General features: G+C 38.5%; 1 protein-coding gene across 2 annotated transcripts in view; it reads left to right on the top strand.

The window, feature by feature from the left end:
- The window catches only part of LOC132378331 (chloride channel protein 2-like), a 506358-nt gene that overhangs the window by 206050 nt on the left and 275897 nt on the right, over positions 1-24411 (top strand). For both annotated transcript variants that reach the window (XM_059945154.1, XM_059945148.1), the window contains exon 3: positions 13718-13849. In XM_059945154.1, the coding sequence (XP_059801137.1) occupies positions 13718-13849 (132 nt within the window). The remainder of the gene's footprint in view (positions 1-13717; positions 13850-24411) is intronic.

Genomic DNA, 24411 nt, shown 5'->3' with positions numbered 1-24411 from the left:
CTATACCAAAGGGTTGATTATAGAATTATGGCTCAGACCATTAATTTTGTGTCTTGGAATACTAATGGTTTAAATCATCCAATTAAACGAAAGAAGATTTTCAAAGTATTCCAAAGACTTAATGCTCATATCATTTTTGTACAAGAAACTCATGTGAGGAGGGAGGACAAATTTCGTTTTTTTAGATTTTGGCGGGGTCAACAGTATCATGCAAATTCGAATGCTAAAGTAAAAGGAGTTTCAATTTTTATTGACTCCTCTATTTCATTTGTTCAACATGATATTTTTTCGGATCCGAATGGCAGATTTTTGTTAATTACGGGTTTACTTTGTAATAAAAAGGTTGCTTTGGTTAATGTTTATGCTCCAAATGTGGATTGTCCTGACTTTTTTAAAGTCTTTATTTACTTCTTTACCCAATCTAAACGAATATAAGTTAATAATGGGTGGTGACTTTAATTGTTGTTTAAATCCTCTGATGGATAAATCTTTATCTATTCAGACTTTACCTAATAAGTCGGCCACTTGTATTAACTCCTTTTTGACTGACAATGGAGTTTTTGATGTTTGGAGATTTCGGCATTCTAATGACAAAGAGTTTTCTTTTTTCTCACATGTTCATCACTCTTATTCAAGAATTGATTATTTTTTTGTAGACTCTTGTTTTATTCCATTGGTAATCGGTTGTAACTATGATATTATAGCTATCTCTGATCACGCTCCGTTATTACTTTCTATGAAATTTACGGATACAGCTTTTAATGCTAGACAATGGCGATTTGACTCTATCTTGTTGCAAGACTCTGACTTTATTAAATTTATGGAGGAGCAGATCGACTTCTTCTTCTCAACTAATTCTACGGATGATATTTCCTACGGAACACTTTGGGACACTTTTAAAGCTTATATACGTGGACAGATTATTTCTTATTCTGTTGGTTTGAGGAAACGTATCAAGATGGAAACTCTTTTATTGGTTGATAAAATTAAAGAGATTGATAAGAAATATTCGATTGCTCCTAGTAAGGAGCTTTACAAACAAAGGGTTGAACTTCAAATGGAACATAGTTTATTACTTACATCCTCGATTGAAAATCAATTAATGAAAACTAAATCTGATTTTTATATACATAGTGATAAATCTGGTAAACTGTTAGCTAGTCAATTGAAGAATGCTCTGGTTAAACGTCAAATCACTAAGATTGGTCAGCAGAATGGGAATCTGACAGTTAATCATGATGAGATAAATAAGGCATTTCAAGATTTCTATACCTCCCTGTATCAATCTGAATTTCCTCAAGATTATAATACCATGTCTGATTTTCTGGGGAAATTAAATTTTCCAAGGTTATCATCTGATGATCTTTTGATATTGGATACTGCTATTACGGATGTAGAAATTAAAGGGGCTATTTCCTCAATGAATTCTGGGAAAGCACCGGGTCCAGATGGTTATACAGTTGAATTTTTTAAATTTTTTTCCGCTACTCTTTCCCCTTGGTTAGGTAAGGTTTTTGAGGAGGCCATTAGATTAGGGAATTTGCCACAATCTTTTTATAGAGCTTCCATTTCTCTAATATTGAAGAAAGATAAAGACCCTACTAATTGTGCTTCTTATAGACCTATATCTTTATTGAATGTAGACTCCAAGATTTTTTCTAAGTTACTGGCATCTAGATTGGAGAAGGTATTACCCAAAATTATTTCAGATGATCAAACTGGCTTTATTAAAAATCGTTATTCTTTTTTTAACATTAGGAGATTGTTGAATATTGTTTATACTCCCTCACATGATACTTCAGAATGCGTGATTTCATTAGATGCAGAGAAAGCATTTGACAGAGTTGAATGGCCTTACTTATTTAATGTGTTGGAGAAGTTTAATTTTAGTCCGATATTTATATCATGGATTAAATTGATTTATCATACTCCAGTAGCCTCAGTGGTTACCAATAATCAAAGATCTCCCTTTTTTCGCCTATTTCGGGGCACTAGACAGGGATGTCCTCTTAGTCCATTACTATTTAACATTGCCTTAGAACCTTTGGCAATTGCCATCAGACAATCACAGGATATTTTGGGTATTAATCGTGGGACAGATATTCATAAGTTATCTTTGTATGCAGATGATTTATTACTATTCATTTCTAACCCGGAGAAATCCATTCCAGCAGTTTTATCATTATTGGCTCAATTTAGTGAGTTTTCTGGGTATAAGTTAAATCTTAATAAAAGTGAATTGTTTCCATTAAATAAACGGGTCCCAATTTATGGAAATTTACCCTTTAAATTAGTTAATGACTCTTTTACTTATTTAGGGATCAAAATCACAAAGAACCATAAAGATTTGTTTGGATTTAATTTTTTACCCTTAATTGATCAGATTAAAGGTTTGTTTACTAGGTGGTCACCTTTGTCTCTATCTCTAATAGGCAGGATTAATGCTATTAAGATGGTTATTTTACCTAAGTTTTTATATATTTTTCAAGCGATACCAATTTTTATCCCGAAATCTTTTTTTACTAATGTTGACTCTAAAATTTCTTCATATATATGGCAGTATAAAAATCCCAGGTTAGGTAAAACATATTTACAGAAGACAAAAAAGGAAGGCGGGTTAGCATTACCTAATTTCAGATTTTACTATTGGGCAGCTAATATTAGATATTTGTTATGCTGGTTGAAAGATGGGGGTGGATCTTTTGGCCCTTGTTGGGTGAGTTTAGAAACTAAATCGGTATCAGCTTATGCTTTGGGTTCTATTTTAGGGACTTCTCTCCCTTTTGCTCTTTCTAAATTGCCGAAACGAATTGACAACCCGATAGTTAAACATACATTGCGTATATGGTTTCAATTTCGGAGATTTTTTGGGTTGACTCAATTCGTTTTAAATAGTCCTATTGTATCTAATTGTTTTTTTCACCCTTCCATTATAGATCAAGCTTATTCAGCTTGGAAAACTAAGGGATTACTAAGATTTTCTGATTTATTTTTAGATAATTGTTTCATGTCTTTTGAACAATTATCCAACAGATATAACTTGCCGAGATTTCATTTTTTTAGATATTTACAGATTAGACATTTTTTAAGTTCTGTACTCTCTACGTTTCCAAATTTTGTGCCTTCAGATACTTTGGAGAGTTTATTTGAATTAGACCCTTTTCAAAAAGGGCTTATTTCAAAACTTTATAATATAATTATGAAGATACGTTCAGAGCCCCTTTATAAGACTAAACAGGATTGGGAAAGAGAGCTTAGTTTTAGTATTTCTAGTGAGAATTGGGATAGAATTCTTCAATTAGTTAATACATCATCGTTATGTGCCAAACATTCACTAATACAATTTAAGGTTGTACATAGGGCCCATATGTCCAAGGATAAATTAGCTCATTTTTACTCTCATATAAGTCCTATTTGTGATAGATGTCATTCTGAAATTGCGTCTTTAACTCACATGTTTTGGTCGTGTTCATTTTTGGAGAAATATTGGAAAGATATTTTTGATATTATATCTGCGGTTTTGAATATTGATTTACAACCTCATCCTATTACCGCAATTTTTGGTTTACCAATGTTAGATTCACAGCATTTATCTTCTTCAGCCCGTCGAATGATTGCATTTCTAACTTTGATGGCTAGAAGATCTATATTGTTGAATTGGAAAGAAATTGATCCTCCCACTGTATTTAATTGGTTCTCTCAAACTATGTTATGTTTAAATTTAGAAAAAATTAGAAGTGGTACTTTTGAGACTTCTATTAAATTTGAAAAGTTATGGAGACCATTTATTCAACATTTTCATATGATGTAATATGACCCTTTGCCAAGTACATTTGATTTCCCAGCTTTTAGCTTATGTATTTTGAGAGGACCGGAAGTGACGGCATTGATGAATACTTATTTTTGTGAGATATTATAAACAGCCCACTTTTTTTTTACTTCTCTTTTGTTTGTTTTTTTTTCTTTTATATTACTTATTAGCTATAGTTATTAGATTAGATTAGTTAGTTCTGCATTATATAAATTTTTTTTTGTTTTTTTTTCTTTCTTTTTTCTGTTTTTTTTATATTATACATTATGAAATATTTAGATTTACTATGTCCATACATATATCTTATGGCTTATGTCTTGGTAAACTCATTTATATTGTAACTATTATGTATGTTTTTTTTCATATGTAATGGAATGTGTATGTTGGTAATTTCTTTATCAATATATCATCTGTATTCTGTCCATATTATTAATATTAATAAAAAGATTTAGAAAGAAAGAAAAGAAAAGGAAGGTGGCCAATATTTCAGGTCTCCAAGACTGGCTCTTCAGTTGGCGATGAGCTACTTTCCTGTTGCAATTCTGGGTGGGAATTACAGCTGCCAAGAGGTAAAGACCAGGATTCCCAGTTAAGGTTGTGGAGAAGGGTGTGGTAAAGCTTAAAAAAGGAAATGTGGGTCCAGGGGAGTTCGCAGATTTCCTTGATGAGTATTGAAATGCTTCCTCTTTCTTAAATGATCACTGCATTCTTCTCAGAAGCTTGTAATCTGCTACTGCCTGGAGGGGAGGTGCAGTGATTACTGCTCAGATCTCAGGTAAAAGTTCACTGAGATTTTAATGATTTTGCAGACCTACTAATTAGCAAAATTTAACATTTACCCAAGATCGGAAGGCAATCTGTCAACATTTGAATCACGAGATCAGTAAGTAAAAATGGGCACAAATTTGTACGTCTTTGTAAGCTTGTCAGTGTGGGGATCCCCTGTGGCTATTCCCCTCAGTATCAAGTATCCCTTTGGATGCTGCTGGGGGTGATAACCTTTCAGTGTACAGCAGCAACAGCAACCGGATCTGACACTCAGCAGGGAAGGCTAAAGTCCGGCAGAGTGATAGTGATAGGAGACTTGATAGTTAGGGGGGCTGGAAGGAGATTCTGTGGCTGTGAAAGAGATGCTAGGACGACGTGTTGCCTCCCAGTTGCTGGGGTCCGGGATGTCTCAGAGCAGTTGCAGGAGATTCTCAAGGAGGGTGAGCATCGAGAGGTTGTGGTGCACAGTGACACCAATGACATAGGTAGAAAGGGGAAAGAGGTCCTGCACGTTGAGTACAAGGAGTTAGGGAAAAGTCTGAAGGACAGGACCTGCAAAGTAGTATTCCCTGGATTTCTCTCAGTCAGGACAGAAATAGGATAATGAATGAGTGAAGAACTAGTGCAGGGGGCAGGGTTTCAGATTTCCAGATTATTAGGATCTCTTCGAGGGAAGGTTTGACCTGAACAAGGTTTCACGTGAACCCACTATCCTTGCCGGCAGGTTTGTTAGATCTGTTGTGGCGGATTTAAACTCATTTGGCAGGGTGTTGGAAACTGAGTGATAGGGCTGAGGATGGGACAGTTGATATACAAGTTGATGCACTGTGTAGTGGGACCATCAGGGCAAAATTGCAGTCAGTGCGATGTGTTGAAGTGTAACATTGGGGCAAATTTGAAAAAGGTGATGAATTCAGGACTGAAGTTGTTATATTTGGATGCACATAGTACAGGAAATAAGGTAGATGATCTTGTAGCACAGTTAGAGATTGGCAGGTATGATGTTGTTGCTGAGAAGAAGATCATAGTTGGGAGCTTAACATCCAAGGATACACATTATATCAAAAGGACAGGCAGGTAGGCGGGCTGGGGTGGCTCTGTTGGTAAAAATGAAATCAAATCCTTAGAAGGAGGTGACATAGGACTGAAAGATGTAGAATTCTTGTGGGCGAAGTTAAGAATCCACAAGAGCAAGAAGACCTCGATGGCAGCAGTATCCAGGATGGGGGTTATAAATTTCAATGTGAAATAGAAATGGCAAGTAATAAGGGCAATGTTATAATAGTCATGGGGGATTTCAATATGCAGGTACACTGGGAAAATCAGTATTACCGTGCAGTACAGGGAAGTACAGCAGCATGAGAAAGGAGCTAGATAAAGTGGATTGAAGGGGACACTAGAAGGGATGACAGCAGAACAGCAATGGCTGGAGTTTCTGCGGTACAGTTTGGAAGATGCAGGATAGATGCATTCCAAAGATGAGGAAGTATTCTAAAGCGTGGATGAGGCAACCATGCTGAGAAGGGAAGTCAAAGACAACATAAATGCAAAAGAGAGGGCTTATAATAGAGGAAAAATTAGTGGGAATTAGTAGGATTGGGAAGCTGTTTAAAACCAAAGGAAGGCAACTAAAAAAAGCAGAAGGAGAGAAAAGCTAGCTATTAATATCAAAGAGCATACCAAAAGTTATATAAAGAGCAAAATCAAGGCGAGAATGGGTATTAAACCACCAGAAAATGACACTGGAGATATAATAATCAGGGACAAACAAATGGCAGATGAACATATTAAGTATTTTGTGTTTGTCTTCCCTGTGGAAAACATTAGCAGTATGCCAGAAATTTCAGAGCGTCAGGACAGAAGTGAGTTTTGTTTCTATTATTAAGGAGAAGGTGCTGGGGAAGCTGAAAGGTCTGAAGGTAGACAAGTCATCTAAACCAGATGGACCTCACCTCAGGGTTCTGAAAGAGGTCGCTGTAGAAATTGTGGAGGAATTAATAATGATCTTTCAAGAATCACTATATTCTGGAATGGTTCAGGAGGGTTAGAAAATGTGCATGTAACCCCCTGGGTTGCCTCAGGCTCGCTCAGCTCATTCTTGTCTAGGGGGAGCAGCCCCTCCAAACTGGGTAATCAGCTGGTGTGGATGCTGTGTGATGTCCCCACCTCGCCCAAGAACAGACAGTACACCATATGCGATTAAATGAGTACAATTTATAAAGGTTACTATAACTAAGTGATTAATAACGATACAGTATATATGAAGGAAAAATAATAAAGAAAAGGCGCCAAACTTATCAAAGTCCAAACCACTTCTTGCACAACCGTTGGAGCTCAATTACTGAATTCTTCTGGCCACCATTCGATCCCCTCCGAACTCCTTGACTCGCAACTCAGGACCACCCGAAGTGGTCAACCAAGCACATCTATCGTCGTCTCCTCTCCTCAGGGTACCTCCTGGCCTTGGACCCCCCCCCCCCCCTTGGGATCCATTCCTCGCTCAGTTTACAGCATCGCGTCCTCTCTCTCTCACCCCCTCACGCCGATCTCCCCAAAAGTCCGCCAACAATAGCTTACAGACTCAGAAGAATGAACAACATTAATCCCAATTGGTTTACAAAGGAATACAATTCTCATTATCAGTAAATTTTAACCCAAACAAGCTTCCAGCACTCTCTCGCAACAAAGAAGCATTCCTACTTTTAACAAAACAAAGAAGCCATTTTGATTACATACACAGTAACAAAGAGAAACAAAAAATCCCCTTTGTCACTCCGCTCTTCAAGAAAGGAGAGGGGCAAAGAAACGACACCTTAGGCCAATTAGCCTGACTTTAGTGGTTGAGAAGATGTTGGAGTCCATTATTAAGGATGAAATTTTGGGGAAAGTCAGCATGGTTTCCTTAAGGGGAAATTTTGTCTGACAAATCTGTTGGAATTCTCTGAGGAAATAATAAACAGGATAGACAAAGTAGAACCAGTGGCTGTTCTGTACTTGGATTTTCAGAAGGCCTTTAACAAGGAGACACAATGAGCCTGCTTAACAAGATGAAACCCCATGGTATTACAAAAAAGATACTATAAGATTGTCTGATTGGCAGGATGCAAAGAATTGGAATAAAGGGGACAATTCTTGTTGGCTGCTGTGACAAGTGGTGTTCTGCAGAGATTGCTATTGGGACCACTTCTTTTCTTGTTATATGTTAACAATTTGAATGACTGAATTGGTGGCTTTGTGGCCAAGTTTCTAGACAATACAAAGATAGGTGGAGGGTCAGGTAGTATTGAGGAATTAGGAAGTTTGCTAAAAGACCTGGACTGATTGGGAGAATGGGCAATGAAGTGACAGATGGAATATAGTTTAGGTAAATGTATGGTTATTCAGTTTGGCAGAAAAAAAATACAAAGAATATTTTCTAACCAGGGAGATTATTGATAAATCAGAAGTGCAAAGGGACTTGGGAGTCCTCGTGCAGGATTCTAACTTGCAGGTTACGTTGGTGGTAAGGAATGCAAATGAAATATTGGCATCAACTTAGAGAGGATCAGAATATAAGAGCAAGGATGTGATGTTGAGATCTTATAAGGCACTAATCAGATTGCACTTGGAGTATTGTGAGCAGTTTTGGGCCTCTTATCAATGAAAAGATGTACTGACATTGTCACAAGAATAATTCCAGAAATGAAAGGATTAATGTCTGAGGAGCATTTGATTTGTCTGGGGCTATAATCACTGGTGTTTTGAAGAATGAGGGGGAATCTCATTGAAATCTAGTGAATATTGAAAGGCCTAGGCAAAGTGGATGTGGAAAAGATGTTTCCTGTAGTGGTGAGTCAAGATTCAGAGGGTCTCAGAATAGAAGGACGGCCATTTGGATCAGAAATGAGAAGCAATTTCTTTAGCCAGAGGTTGGTGAATCTGTGGAATTAATTGGTCTGGTGGCCAAGTTGTTTGAGCATACTTAAAGCAGAGATTGATAGGTTCTTGGTTGGTCAGGGCATCAAAGGTTACAGGAAGGAGGCAGGAGCATGGTGTTGACAGGGATGATAAATCAGCCATGATGGAATGGCGGAGCAGACTTGATGGGCCAAGTGACCTATTTGTCCTCCTTCATCTTATGGTCATATCTGTAGGTTCCTCATTCTGTTCCTAGGAACTGAAGAGAGTTGGCATTCCCCAAAAAATATCTCCCGCCTTCTCCTAATATTGGGATTGTTTATGTCGAACCTTAACATTAGGAGTCAGCATTACGGTATTTCTCTGGCTATCTTTCAGTGTTTGTTTGGTCTTTTTGCTGATCGAAGCTGAATACTTTACAGTTTCATTATATTTTGCTCTGGCATGAATCCTGCTGCATTAGCTGTAATATTAAGTATTCTACAGATTAAGCTAATTGCTTCACTTAAGATAATTAGATGTGATTGTTATATGTTCCAATGTCACTAAGTCTCTTCCAACTTCTCAGAGTCAGGTTTAATATCACCGGCATATGTCATGAAATTTGTTCACTTTACAGCAGCAGTACAATGTAATTCATGATAAATATAGAAAAAGATCTGAATTGCAGTAATTATATATTTATATTAAATAGTTAAATTAAGTAGTGCAAAAACAGAAAATTTTTAAAAAGTTGTGAGACATTGGCGCAGCCAGTCAGAATGCTCTCCGTAGTAAATCTGTAGAAGTTTGAGTGATTTAGGTGACAAACCAACTCTCCTCAAACTCCTGATGAAGTATAGCTGCTGTCTTGGCTTCTTTATAGTTGTATTGCTATGTTGGGACCAAGGTAGATCCTCAGAGAACTTGAAATTGCTCACTCTCTCCACTTCTAATCCCACTAGGGATTAGTTTGTGTTCCCTCATCCTACCCTTTCTGAAGTCCACAATCAGCATATTCATCATTTCTACAAATTCATGGAATCTGTATTTTGCCCCTTTTGTCTTCATACATGTACTGCTTTATACTAAATTTCTTCTGTTATTTAGTGGTCCAGGTTCATATTTTAATTCATCATCTTGCTGCTTCAGGGCACCTCCTTCAATTCCACTATCGTTCATGGTTTAGCATTAACAGGCTATCTGATAAATTTGCTTTGAATTTTTGACACCACGTTACTGATATAAATTCAAAACAGCCTAATGTTATGACTATTGCCCTGAGGTTATTTCTTTAATCTGTGCTAGATATTTCAACACACAAGTTGAATTTTCTTTTATCCATCCCTTCTGGCACTTAAATCCTACATCCGTTCGATGTTTCTTGAAAACCTTTATGCATAACTTTCATCTAATGCTATATAGAATTGACAAGTAAATGCTTATCTTAGTGTATTTTTTGGGTATCAAATATATACTGTACTTTGTATGAATGAAGTGCTTCAATAGAAGGCTAAATGAGATAGTAGTTTGATTTCCTTCTGATAACAGATTTCATTGTTTTTTATGAAATATAAATTAATCCACAGGACCTGTTCTGCTTGGCAACCCATTGCAAGGTAGAAACCACCTAATGCTGTTTCCAATTTACAGGTACCTTTTCCGTCCCATCAACTCGCACATATTGATTGCCAATGTCAAATCTCCTAACTGGTTTTGTACATTAGAAATAAAAACAATTGAACTTGAATTCTAGATCACGACAGGACAGAAACAGGGCCTTCTGTCCATCTAGTCAGTGCTGAACTGTTATTCTGCATGGGCTCATCAACCTGTACCTGGACCATACCTCTTCATACCCCTCCTGGCTATAGACTTAGCCAAACTATCATTGAAGTTAAATCTGCATCTACCGCTCCCTCTGGCACCTTGTTCAAATTTATTTTAGGAGGGTTAATTTCTTCAAAAATCTTGTCTTGTTTTTCTATTTTATTAATGTCAATTATGTATATCACTTTGGTACGTTTATTTCTAGAGTTATTTTAAAGAATGAAAGTTTTCTTTTAGGTGTCTTTCTCTCCAAATAACTCAGTCCTCCAATACCATGCCAAGGCAACATGCACAGAGAATGTCTTGTATGTGCTGAAAGGTAATGGGAGCTGGTACAAACATTTTTCTCAGTAAGATTACTGCAGTCAACCTGTCACCATTTAGACAAATGTCAAGCTTTGCTGTCAATATACAGCATTTGAACATAGGAGCACTGAGTGCTGCTGTGATTTCAGCCATTTTAAGTATTCAGTTAACAGCAAAAACCAAACCTTTTCATAACTTATTGTAGTTTGAAGACTTGCACTAAACCTGAGCTACCAAATGAAAGAAATCTTCTCATTGTAGTGCTGACTCAGAAGACAAAAACAAAAGAATAAAGCCAACTGGTTCAGTTTTGGACCATTATAAAAGGAGAATTAGTTTTCAACATGAATCATTGTTCTTTAATCAGGTTGTATTTGACCTTATCAAAGTTTGGCTGTAATTTGACAGCACTGGCAGCTTTTTTCACGTTCGTGGGTTTGTCAATAATTGAGTGCAGCTTTATTACCTAAGAATTTAATCAATCTTGTCAGACTAGTCAACTGGCAAAGTCCCAGCCTGAAATAGAAAGGAAGTTCCTTCTAAACTTTTAGACTAAGCTTAATTTCTTTTTGCTGATGCCCGCAGCTCTTTGAAATCCAGCAAGTTATCCTTTTAATTATACTTTTGGTTTTATTGACAGAAAAGTTTTTGATCATCTTCCTACAAAAAAAAATCAGCTTATGAATTTACATACAGTGCGTATAAAATACATTCACACCCCCACTTGGAAATTTTCATGTTTTATTGTTTTACAACATTGATTCACAGTGGATTTAATGTTCTTTTGACACTGATCAACAGAAGAGACTCTTCTGTGTCAAAAGTGAAAACAAATTGGTATACATCTATTGCAATTATTAAACAGTAAATAATTGGTTGCATAATGACTCACCCCTTTCAAGTCAGTATTTAGTAGATGCACCTTTGGCAGCAATTACAACCTTGAGTCTGTGTCGATAGGTCTCTATCAGCTTTGCACACCACTGCAATTTTTCCCCATTCTTCTTTACAAAATTGCTCAAGCTCTGTCAGATTGCATGGGGATCATGAGTGAACAGCCCTTTTCAAGTCCAGCTACAAATTTTCAATTGGATTGAGGTTTGGACTCTGACTTGGCCACTCCAAGACATCAATTTTGTTGATTTTGAGCTATTCCTGTGTAGCTTTGGCTTTATGTTTGGAGTCATTGTCTTGCTGGAAAACAAGACACGGTTCTCTTGTTTTTCCTGACGGGAAGGTGATAGTAACTCGAATAGCCATGTGCTACAATGTTGGTGTGCAGAAGAGCGCCTCTGTGGAACTTTGAAATCGATGGGCTACAGCAGCAGAAGACCACGAGCATTGACCGTGTGGCCACTTTATTAGGTACAGGAGGTACCTATTGAAGTGGTGACTGTGTGTATAAATCATGTAACTACAAATTAAGCAATTAATAGGAAGCAATAATAGGAATTTAAAGCAGGAAATCAGATATTTTATGAATTATAATGAAAATTATGATTTCAAAGTTTGAAGGACACGGGTGCAATTGTATCCATTGTATGTGCAATTAAAATCAAAATTAAATTGGATTAACATTTTAAATTGTGAAATAAATCATTTTTAATAACTTGACAAGCCTGACTATATAGTTCAATAGGTTGATGTCTATGTTTTTTAAAATATATTAAAATGTCATTACATTTCATAGTTCACTGATTGGATTTTGTAATATTACTGCAGATGTTAATAATCAAGTTGTCTATTGCATTCATTAAATATGTCACTACTTGAATTTGGTAATTCAATTACTACAGTGTATTTTATAAATTGGTGACAATTCACAAAGGTATTGAGAAATAATTCCCAGTTTATTAGTTTATGGTTTTAGGTCTGTTATTCTGATTCCTTGTATTTTGTCCATGACTGATACCATGCGAATCAGCTAATATAATTTATTAAAGACGAGCAGGAAGGAGCTTCCTGACTGCGTTATCGCACAGTATCTCAGGCACACATTAGAACAGCTCGTTAACAATATATAAAAAAACACAGCAGTATACACTTGCTGCATTTAGCTAAGTTTGCAGTGATACCAGACCTAGTAAGGTGAATTAACAGGCTTTACTGTTAAGATGAGAAACGATAGTATTAATACCTAGGATGCCTATCCCAGGCCTGCAGACATAAGTTTTTGTAACTTTATACAAGTATGTGTCTGGAGATAATGGAGCCAGCTGCTGGGCGGTTCTCATTGCATTGAAGATAACTTCAGAAGGTCCTGTATGGATGTCTCCATAATGATCAGGGGTCTGGTTAGAGAGGAGGCACAATCCTGCACATGTAGACCTGATGCCACCAGAGAAAGAGGGCCTTTACCTGTCCTGATCATTCAGAGCTATTTGTGTTGGAAGAGATTAATTGCCATCTTCTATACATCATCTGCTCAGTGTTAAAATGTGAATGTTTGAACAGTGGGTGAAGGTAGGTAGTGCACCTTATTTCAGAGTACATTTCAGTGTACCATACCTTGTACAGTTGGTGATTGTGTGGACCATGTCTACTAACTTGTGATTGTGTGGACCATGTCTACAAACTTGAGTGGGCTCCACTCCCTCCTGCAGGTGTGAGTACGTACTTCTCTCTTGTCCAGAGAACAGACAAGTGTGAGTGATTCTTTGTTGCTTGACTTTCCAGTTCGGTTTAAATACCTGTCATTGTTCTGGACCAGAACAGTAAATTTAAAGGATATTATCTAAACTGAGTTTGTGGTAGATTTTCTGGTGTGGCAACTTTGGTACTACAGATTATTGACTTTTTTTTAAAAAAGATCTAGATGGAATTTTGTGTTTTTCTGGTATCTGATCTGATTATATTTTCTGATGATATCAACCCGATTATAGTTGTTAACTGTCTTACACGACATGTCAAGATGGTGCGATTAAGTACAAACAATGATATGTTGCTAATGAAGGGTGGTTACCCTTGCAGCTTGTAACAGCTTTGAAAAAAATGACGTGAAAGCTGCTGAATGTGTAGATAATTAATAACGACATTGCTACCTGTTCACATGTTGACAATTATTGATGTCAGATTTCATCTGTAATCTGCAGCACTCTGATATTTTCCATTTCTTTTTGCCTGCAGTATTGAGTGTGCGATGCCAAACATTCCTCATCTCAAAAGTGGGGGAAGACTGGATTTTCCTGATTTTGTTAGGATTGTTGATGGCTTTGGTGAGCTGGGCCATGGACTTTGCTATTGCCATGTGCTTGCAAGGTAAGAACACAATATTGCTGATTGTAATTGAAAATGGAAGAAAAATTGAGGGAGTTCATGGCCATTAGGTTAAAGGAAAATATGTAGGAGAATAGCATTAATTATAATTGCTCTGAAAACCAGGAAGTTGCCGAGGAGCTGAATGGCTGCCTTCAATGTCATCAGGAAGCATTGTGGGAAATCTTCCATCTTGGGTTTATTCTGATGACTGTGATGTATCTCCAGATGCTATAAGGTCACTGATTGAGGCTGATGAGAATTTGCTTCCTTGCAGGAAGGAGAGGCAGACTTTTACTGTAATTTCTGTGGGGAGAGATGGTTAATTAGTTAGAATGAACCCTGACTGCTAAAATAGATGCAAAAGTTGATCTACATTTGAATCAGACAATATTACTTTTTTTTTAAAAAAAACCTGTTGTGTTCAAATCAGTTTGGGCTCCAAATGGCACTGACATGGATCACTAAGGTAAATGTAACCTCAAAGTTATGCAATAGTGAGAGGGCAGAAGTGAAAAACACCGTGAGCACGGTTATCTTGAGCATATGATCTCACATTGAGGTATAGGCATCCGTTAGTCTCATGAGACCATGGATTTGCACCTTGGAAGGCTTCCAGGTTGCAGGCCTGGGCAGGGTTGTATGGGAAACCGGCAGTTGCCCAAGCTGCAAGCCTTCCCTCTCCATGCCATCAAAGTTGTCCAAGGGAAGGGCAGCTTGGCACAGTGTCATCGCAGAGCAATGTGTTGTTAAATGCCTTGCTCAAGGACACAACACACTGCCTCAGCTGAGGCTCGAACCAGTGACCTTCAGATCACTAGGCCTTATGCCTTATCCACTAGGCCAGATGCCAACATATTGAGGTAATTTACTTGATTAAGATGAGCCAGATTATCTTCCCTTTGTAGTCTAGTAACAGGACAATATTTCAACACTTTTAGAACACTTTGGCTCTGCTATTTTTCTGGTCCAAGTGAGGGGGATGTTGGGAGTGAAGTTTAAAAAAAAAACAGATGAAGATCCTGGGAAGTGAAGGATTCTGCTGAAGTTAACAGAGTTAAAGTGACATGATGCAGAATATGCAACATTTTGCAGACTTGTAGATAGCGAGGGTGGATTTCAAAGGATATGATGGGTCAGCATGTTGCTGCTCTATAAAGCTCTGGTTTGGTGAAATTTGAAGTGTGCAGTTCTGGTCACCACACTTTATGAAGGATATGGAGGCTTTGGAGAGGGTGGTGAAGAGTTTTACTAGGATTAGAGTGTATTGAATTAAGGAGAGGTTGGCCATATTGGATCATTTTCTCTGGAGCATTAGAGATTGAAGGGCTGCTTGAGGGTATATAAAGTTATGAGAAGCATTGATGGTCAGAATCTTTTTCCTGGAGTGGAATTGTCAAGTACTGGAAGGTATTGAGACAGGGTGGGAGGTAAAAGAAGTGGGAGATTGGCATTGCTAATCAGAGATAGTATCACAGCTGCAGAGAGCGAGGGATCTTGAGTCAGTGTGGGTGAAAGTCAGAAATGGCAAGGGAACAATTACTCTATCAGTTAATAAATTTTCAGATGACACAAAGGTTGGTGGTTTTGTGGATAGTGTAGAAGTTTGTTATAGGATACAATGGGATATTGATAGGATGCAGAACTGGGCTGAGAAGTGGCAGATGGACTTCGATCCAGCAAAATGTGAAGGAGTACATCTTGAAAGATTGAACTTGAAGGCAGAGTACAGAGTTAGTGGCAGTATTCTCAGCAGTGTGGATGAACAGAGCGATCTTGAGGTCCAAATGTACAGATCCTCTAAAGTTGCCATGCAAGTTGATAGGGTGATTAAGAAGTTGAATGGTGTATTGGCCTCCATTAATTAAGGGATTGAGTTCATGAGCTGCGAGGTAATGTTGCAGCTCTATAAAACTCTGGTTCGACCATGCTTGGAGCATTGTGCTCAGTTCTGGTCATCTCATTGTAGGAAGGATGTGGAAGCTTTAGAGAGCATGTGGAGGAGATTTACCAGGATGTTGCCTGGATTAATTAGCAAGTCTTAATGAGGATAGATTGAGCGAGCTAAAGTTTTTCTTTCTGGAGCTAAGGAGGATGAGAGGTGACTTGATTAAGGATCTCCTGTCCTCTCATCAGAAAGAAAACAGTACACAAGGGATCATTTATAATAACCAATGGATAACTAAAACTTTGAATCTCATAAAACTCAATATTTTAACCTACAGATGTAAAGGTTTTGCAGTGTCAACTGTTGTTTTGACATTACCAAATCTGTTTTTGAAGCTGAAGTTGTGGGGATGGTTTGGGTATGTGAAAGAGATTTGGATCAAGTCAGTCACAGGGCAATTTGAAGATTACGCTTCAGACTAGCTAGCAGTCACAGAATAAATTGGAGGTTGGGTTTGGATTGAAGCTGATGCCGGTTTTCATTTGTGATCCTGTGTAGTCTTTACCCTCAATGTTTTATCAGCCATCAAAATGTTGATTTCTAATAAGGTTTTTTGAGGGGAGGAACTTAACCATAACTCAGAGCTAGAAAGTTTATATATTTCAGATTCAACAACTTTTTGGTACTTTCTAAGTATTATTAGATTGGTTTTGGGCTAACAAGAAGGTTCTATGCTGAAAAATGAAACAAAAATTGGCTTTCAGTCCACAACCAATACATTGAGCATTCCTGGTTTCAGTTTTGGAAACATTGGTAACAGTATGCAGTGTTGTATTTATAGGTTTCAGCCCTAATTCTCTCATCAGTATTAGACAAGATTCATAGTTCTATTTGTTGTTTTAACTAATATTTATGGATTTTGATGAAGGCGATCTGAACTTTGAATGATCTCAAGTTTTTGAGCTTTTATCCATTGGAATTGAATTCAGATTATCTGGATTTAGTTTATAAGCTATCTACAACTATTATGAAATTCTGCATATTTAAAAATCTTGCTTAGCTTCAGATGTGTAGGCAGATTGCAGACAGGCATAAAAGCCAATTAGATTCTAGTCATGCGGGATTTTAACTTTATTGATTGGATTATCTAAGTGCAGGAGGCTAAGTTGGAGGGAAATTTGTAAAATGTATCTAAGGATTTTATAAAGCTCTATGTAGAGAGCCCTCCTGGGGAGAGGAATGATGATGTGCAAGTAATCAAGTGTCTCTGCACTGCGACCATTTGGGAACACTGAATATAATTTGGCAAGCTTTCTGGAGTCATGGAAAAAGAAAAGTTTGGTCCTCAAGGTAGGGCCCTGAGCTGGCGGAAGGCAGATTTCTATAGTGTACATACGGCAGGACCTTGCAGAAGCAGAATGGAGCAGATGCTAGGAGTGAAAATGACATCTGATCATTTGGAGGTGTTTAAAAACAAGATTTGAGGAGTTCAGAAGCAACATCAGAAGTAAAGAAGTAAGGCATAAGAAGTAAAGTTTGATTAAGAAAAAGAAGGAAACATATGGTGGGTATAGGAAATTGATACTAAGTGTGTCTTTTCAGGTTTATAGAGGATGAAAGAGAGAACATGAGAAAGCAATCAGGAGGTAAAAAAGGGGATATGAAATGGCCTTGGCAAGTAGAAATAATGAAAATCATAAAACCTTTTATAAGTAAATATTAGAAGTCAGAAAGTAGTTAAGGAAAAGGGGATGTCTCCAGGCACTATAGGGTTAACCCCTGTGTGATGCTATGGGATATGAGTGAGATCCTGAATGAATACTTCTCCTCAGTATTCACCAGGGAGAAGAACATGGTAGCAGGAGAATAATGGGATTAGCACTCTGATATTCTGGAGCATTGCTTTTATCAGGAAGAAGGAAGGGTTAGAAATACCAGAATACATTTGGATAGAAACCTCCTCAGGGACTGACAGATGTATCCCAGGGTGCAAGGGAGGAGATTGCTGAGGCTCTGATGGAGAGATGTTTGCTTCTCTGTTTTCATGGGTGAAGTTTCAGAACATGTGCTCTTCTTGTGCAGGAGAGAACATTGTTCTCAAATCTGACTGAGTTTTCTGAAGGGGTAATTGGGAAAATGGTTGAAGGCAGCAGGGGGAATGTGGTTGGCATGGACTTCAGAAAACTTTTGATAAGATAGCAGGTGGTAGCTGGAACATTAAGTTAAAGAACAAGGGATCCAAGGTGTATTGGCAAACTGAACCCAAATTTGCTTGGTCACAGGAAGGAGAGGGCCTAGGTAGATTGGTGGTCCTCAAACAGGAAGTCTGTAATATGTGGTGCTAGGGCCTATATTATTTGTCATATAGAACCATAGAACATTACAGCACAGAAACAGACCTTTTGGCCCTTCTTGGCTGTGCCAAACCATTTTCTGCCTAGTCTCACTGACCTGCACCTGGGCCATATCCCTCCAAACACCTCTCATCCATGTACCTGTCCAAGATTTTCTTAAATGTCAAAAGTGAGCCCGCATTCACCACTTCATCTGGCAGCTCATTCCACACTCCCACCACTCTCTGCGTGAAGAAGCCCACCCTAATGTTCCCTTTTCCCCCTTCACCCTTAACCCATGACCTCTGGTTTTTTTCTCCCTTAACCTCAGTGGAAAAAGCCTGCTTGCATTCAGTCTATCTATACCCATCATAATTTTATACACCTCTATCAAATCACCCCTCATTGTCCCACGCTCCAGGGAATAGTCTTGACCTATTCAACCTTTCTCTGTAACTCAGTTTCTCAGGTCCCGGTACCATCCTTGTAAACCTTCTCTGCACTCTTTCAATCTTATTAATATCCTTCCTGTAATTAGGTGACCAAAACTGCACACCAAATTCGGTCTCACCAGTGTCTTATACAACCTCACCATTACATTCCAACTCTTATACTCAATATTTTGATTTATAAAGGCCAATGTACCAAAAGCTCTCTTTACTACCCTCTCTACTGTGACGCCACTTTTAGGGAATTATTTATCTGTATTCCTAGATCCCTCTGTTCTACTACACTCCTCAGTGTCCTACCATTTACCTTGTATGTTCTACCTTGGTTTGACTTTCCAAAGTGCAATACCTCACACCTGTCTGCATTAAACTCCATCTGCCATTTTTCAGCCCATTCCTCGAACTGGTCCAAATCCCTCTGCAAGCTTTGAAAATCTTCCTCACTGTCCACTACACCTCCAATCTTTGTATCCTCAGCAAATTTGCTGATCCAATTTGCCACATTATCATCCAGATCATTGATATAGATGACAAATAACAATAGACCCAGCACTGATCCCTGTGGCACACCACTAGTCACAGGCCTCCACTCAGACTAGCAATCCTCTACTACCACTCTCTGGCTTCTTCCATTGAACCAATGTCTAATCTAATTTACTACCTCTCCATGTATACCTAGTGACTGAATCTTCCTAACTAACCTCCCAAGTGGGACCTTGTCAAAGGCCTTACTGAAGTCCATGTAGACAACATCCACTGCCTTCCCTTCATCCACTTTCCTGGTAACTTCCTCGAAAAACTCTAATAGATTGGTTAAACATGACCTACCATGCACAAAGCCATGCTGACTTTTTCTAATAAGTCCCTGTCTATCCAAATACTTGTAGATCCTGTCTCTTGGTATTCCTTCCAATAATTTACCTACTAACGATGTCAATCTTACTGGCCTATAATTTCCCAGCTTACTTTTTGAGCCTTTTTTAAACAATGGAACTACATGAGCTATCCTCCAATCCTCTGGCACCTGACCCGTGGATATCGACATTTTAAATATTTCTGCCAGGGCCCCTGCAATTTCAACACTAGTCTCCTTCAAGGTCCGAGGGAATACCCTGTCAGGTCCGGGGGATTTATCTACTCTGATTTGCCTCAAGACAGCAAGCACCTCCTCCTCTTTAATCTGTATAAGTTCCATGACCTCCCTACTTGTTTACCTTGTTTCCATAGACTCCATTCCAGTTTCCTTAGTAAATACAGATGCAAAAAAAAACCATTTAATATCTCTCCCATTTCTTTTGGGTCCATACAAAGCCAACCACTATGATCTTCAAGAGGACCAATTGTATCCCTTACTATCCTTTTGCTCTTAACATACCTGTAGAAGCTCTTAGGATTATCCTTCACCCTTACTGCCAAAAAAAAGCTCATGTCTTCTTTTAGCTTTCCTGATTTCTTTTTTAAGTATTTTCTTACACTTTTTATACTCCTCAAGCATCTTATTTCCTCCCTGTTGCCTATGCATGTTATACATCTCTCTCTTCTTCTTTATCAGAATTCCATATATATAACTGACATTGAGAATGTAGGTGGTTCAATTAGTGAAGTTGCATACAAGGTTTAGATGGGGACAGAATTTGTTAGGTGTGTCCAGGAGGGATTCCTGACTCAATATATAGACAGGCCGACTAGAGGAGGGACCATACTGGAGCAGGTGCTAGGTATGAACCAGATCAGGTGTCAGATCTCTCAGTGGGTGAGCAGGTCGGAGATAGCATCTACAGTCTTGGACATGGATAGGAGTAAATGATATAAGAACGTGTTTAATGGGGATGAGGAATTATGGTGTTATTAGGCAAGAACTGGGGAGCATAAATTGGGAATAGATTACTCAGGGAAAAGTATAACAGAAATGTGAAGTTTGTTTAGGGAGCACTTGCAGGCACTTCTTGGTAGGTTTGTCCACTTTGAAGCTGGGAAAGTATGGTAGGATGAAGGAGCCATGGTTGACAAGAGATGTGGGACATCAGTTTGAGAGGAAGAAAGAAGGTTTAGACAGCAAGGATCAGACAGAGCTCTACAGAGTTACAAGGTAGGCAGGAAGAAGCTGAAAAATGGACCCAGGAGAGCTACAAGTGGGTATGAGAAGGCCTTGACAAGTAGGATTAAGGAAAACCCTAAGGCGTTCTGTATGTATGCAAAGAACAGGAAGGTAGCCAGAGTGAGGGTAAGACTAATATCAGGGGTAGTAGAGAAAATGTGCCTTGAGGTAGGGGAGGTGCTTAATGAATACTTTACCAGTATTTACCAGTGAGAACGACTTTACATTTTGTGAGTATGGGATGAAACAGGCTGATTTACTAGAACATGTCAATATTAAAAAATAGGGTTGTGCTTTAACTTTTGAAAAATGTTAAGATATACAAGTCACCGGGGCTAGATGGGATTAACACCAGTTTACTATAGGAAGCGAAGGAAGAGATTACTGTACTTTTGCATCGTCACTGGTCACAAGAGTTGTACCAGATGACTGGAGGGTGGTAAATGTTATTCCTTTGTTGAAGAAAGGGAGTACGAATTATAGACCAGTGAGTGCACAAAGTATTGGAGAAGATCCTTGGTTTCAGGATTTGTGAACCTTTGGAGAAGCACAGTCTGATTAGGCCTGTGGAAGGCGGAGGGTGGTAGCAGATGGAGCGTATTTTGTCTGGAGGTTGGTGACTAGTGGTGTTCACAGGGATGAGTTCTGGGAGGGTTCTGTGTGATTTTTTTTGTATAAGAGACTTGCATGAGAAAGTGGAAAGGCTGGTTAATAAGTTTGCAGATGACATGAAGGCTAGTGGAGTTGTGGATGGCATGAAGGGTTATTGTAGATTGCTGCAGGACATTACAGGGTGCAGAACTGAGTGGAGAAGTGGCTGTTCGAGTTCATCAGGATAGTGTGAAGCGATTAATTCTGGAAGGTCAAATTTGAAGGCAAAATACAGCTATTTGAATGACAGGCTTCTTCGTACCACACAGGAACGGAGGGATCTTGAAGTCTATGCTCATAGATCACTCAAAGTTGCCTCTTAAGTAGATAGGTTTGTTAAGAAGACACATGGCACGTAGGCCTTCGTTAGCTGGGGGATAGATTTCAGGAGCTCCAAGGTAATGTTGCGTCTCCTTAAAACTCTAGTGAGGCCACACGGGGAATATTGCATTTAGTTCTGTTGGAAGGATGGGGAAGCTTTGAGAGGGTGCACCGGAGGTATATCCTGGACTAGAGAGCATGTCTTATGAAGATAGATTGAGCCAGCTCAGGCTTTTCTTTTTGGAGTGAAGGAGGATAAGTATTGATAAGGTGAGAGGTGTTCGATTGATAAGAGGCGTAGATCGAGTGGATAGCCAGAAACTTTTTCCCATGGTGGAAATGGCTAATATGATGGGGGATAATTTTAAGGTGATTGGAGGACAGTATATGGGGAGGATGTCAGAAGTAAGCTCTTTTAGACAGAGTGGTGGGTATGTGGAACGCTTTGCCGGGGGTGCTGGTAGAAGTTGATACATTACAGGCATTTTTTAAAAAACTCTTAGAAAGGCACATGGGTGGTAGGAAACTGGGGATTAGATTGATCTTAGAGTAGATGAAAATGTTGACACAACATTGTGGACCAGAGGGCCTGCACTGTGCTGTAATGTTCTATATGAAATAAAAATTGGGCAACTTTTTTTCAAACAAAGGTTATTTAATGATACAGTGACCAGGCTCATGAATCAGATGGAAATTAATCTAAACAAGTACAAGATAATGTATTTTAATAAGTCAAATTCTGGAGCGCATATAATGGCAGGGTCCTTAGGGGTTTAGATGTAAGAGGGGAGAAAATTAAAGGAGACTACAGGGATAATTTTTTTACAGTGAGGTAAGAAGTAGTGGAGACAGCTAGAATTCCAACATTGAAGGGGAATTTGGACAGATACTTACAGTGCCTTGATAAAGTATTCAGCCTCCAACACTTTGTTCTCATAAGTATTACAACCAGGGATTTTGATCAATTTAACTGAGAACTTCTTTTTCACAGTAGAGCCCAAATAACAGGGAAAATTGTAAAGCATGGAAAAACTAAAAATTCAAAAAACTGAAATGCCAGCAGTTCAAAAGTGTTTGTTCCCCTTTGCCCAGTGCTTAGCTGAACCACCTCTTGCAGCCAGTAGTCCTTTGTATAAGTCTCTAATAGCTTTGCATAACATGATGGAGCAAGATTTGTCCAATCCTCCTTGCAAAATTGCTCAGGCTGTACCTAGTTAGTTGGGGAGTGGCAATGGACAACAATCTTGAGGTCTTTCCAGAGATGTTCAGTCAGGTTGTCAGGACTCTGACTGAGCCACTCAAGAACATCTGTTTTCTTCATTTGAAGCTATTTCATGGTTGTTCTGGCAGTGTGCTTTGGGTCATCGTCCTGCTGAAAGATGTATTTCCTTCCCAGTTTTAGCTTTCTGGCAGAGGCTAGTAGGTTTTTATCCAGGATATCTGTCTGTATTTAGCAGTGTTCATCTTCCCATCAATCCTGACCAGATTTCCAATCCCGCTGCTGAAAAACATGCCATAGCAAAATGCTACCTCCACCGTACTTTACAGTCCGGATGGTGTTACCTGGCTGATGCACAGTATTAGATTTATACCACATATACTGTTTAGTGTTGAGGCCAAGAAGTTCCACTATAGTCCCATCCGACTACAAGATCTTCTTCCACATCTTTATAGTATCTTCTAAGTGATATTCTGTAAAGTCTTTACAGGGATGGATATGTTTTTTTTAGCTAGGGCTTCTTCCTTGCGACTCTTCCATAAATATACTTTTTGGGCAAAGCCTTAGGGATTGTGGAGCCATGAACTTCACCTCCAGTTACAGCAACTGATTCCTGCAGCTCACTCAGAGTGGTGACAAGTGTCATTCTTCTCTGGCAATTAAGTTTAGAGCATAGGCAGTGTGGCTATGGTTCCATGATGGGCTTCACTGAGTTCGGAGGTATGTTCAGTGCCTTTGAGATGGTCTCATACTCTTCCCCAGTTCTGTGCTTCTCTATAACACTTCCCTAACTTCTCTTGAACCATCTTTTGTCTTCATTTTGCTTTCATCTGGTGAAAATTTACCATACTGTTGGACCTTACAGATAGAGGGTATACTTATCTTATGAATTCGTTGAAAGCAGGTGATCCTCCAACTTCCTGCATCAACAGGTTGGGTGAGTTGGTAGGGTATTGTATACAGCGCACAGTATTGCACCTGCAGAAAGTTAACATGGTAATTACAGAGGGAATGACTGCATTTTCAGACTCGCAATTTTGGTTTTTAATTTTTAGTTAATTGCTGATAGGTTTTGAAATTTTTCTTTTGATTTGCCATAATGCACAATGTTTTGCAGATTAACTCAATAAATCATACTTCAATATATATTTAAATTTTTTAAAATGAGTCAGTAAAGTGTGAAAATATTTGTGGGGGCCGAATACTTTTTCAGGGCACTGTGTATTGGAAGGGAATAGAGGGATATGGGGCTACTGAAGGCATATGCGATTAGCGTAGATAGATATCATAGCAAAAAGAGGTCATTTCTGTGCTTTACAGTTCTATCATTCTTTGATTCACTCCAAAAGGCGGTTTAAACAGATATTCAACAGCTGCTCCCAATGGCTGATTTTGAAACAGTTAACTCACTGTAGTGGAAATTTACAATTATTGGTGGGAACTTAGCAGCTTCATAATTTGACAAGCAGCATTTTATTGTATTCTAGACTAAAATTAGTTTCCAGTTGCAAGAGATAGAGGGAAGATGTTATTTGTCACCTCATTAAACAGCTTGTTGATATTAAGTGAGAATGAGAAATTACTTTCGTTTTAAATTGATCTGGGC

Source organism: Hypanus sabinus, chromosome 2 (genome assembly GCF_030144855.1).
Source record: "Hypanus sabinus isolate sHypSab1 chromosome 2, sHypSab1.hap1, whole genome shotgun sequence".
NCBI classification, from domain to species: Eukaryota; Metazoa; Chordata; class Chondrichthyes; order Myliobatiformes; family Dasyatidae; genus Hypanus; species Hypanus sabinus.
Note: the sequence above shows the minus strand (reverse complement) of the source record. Positions and strands in the feature narration are given on the sequence as shown.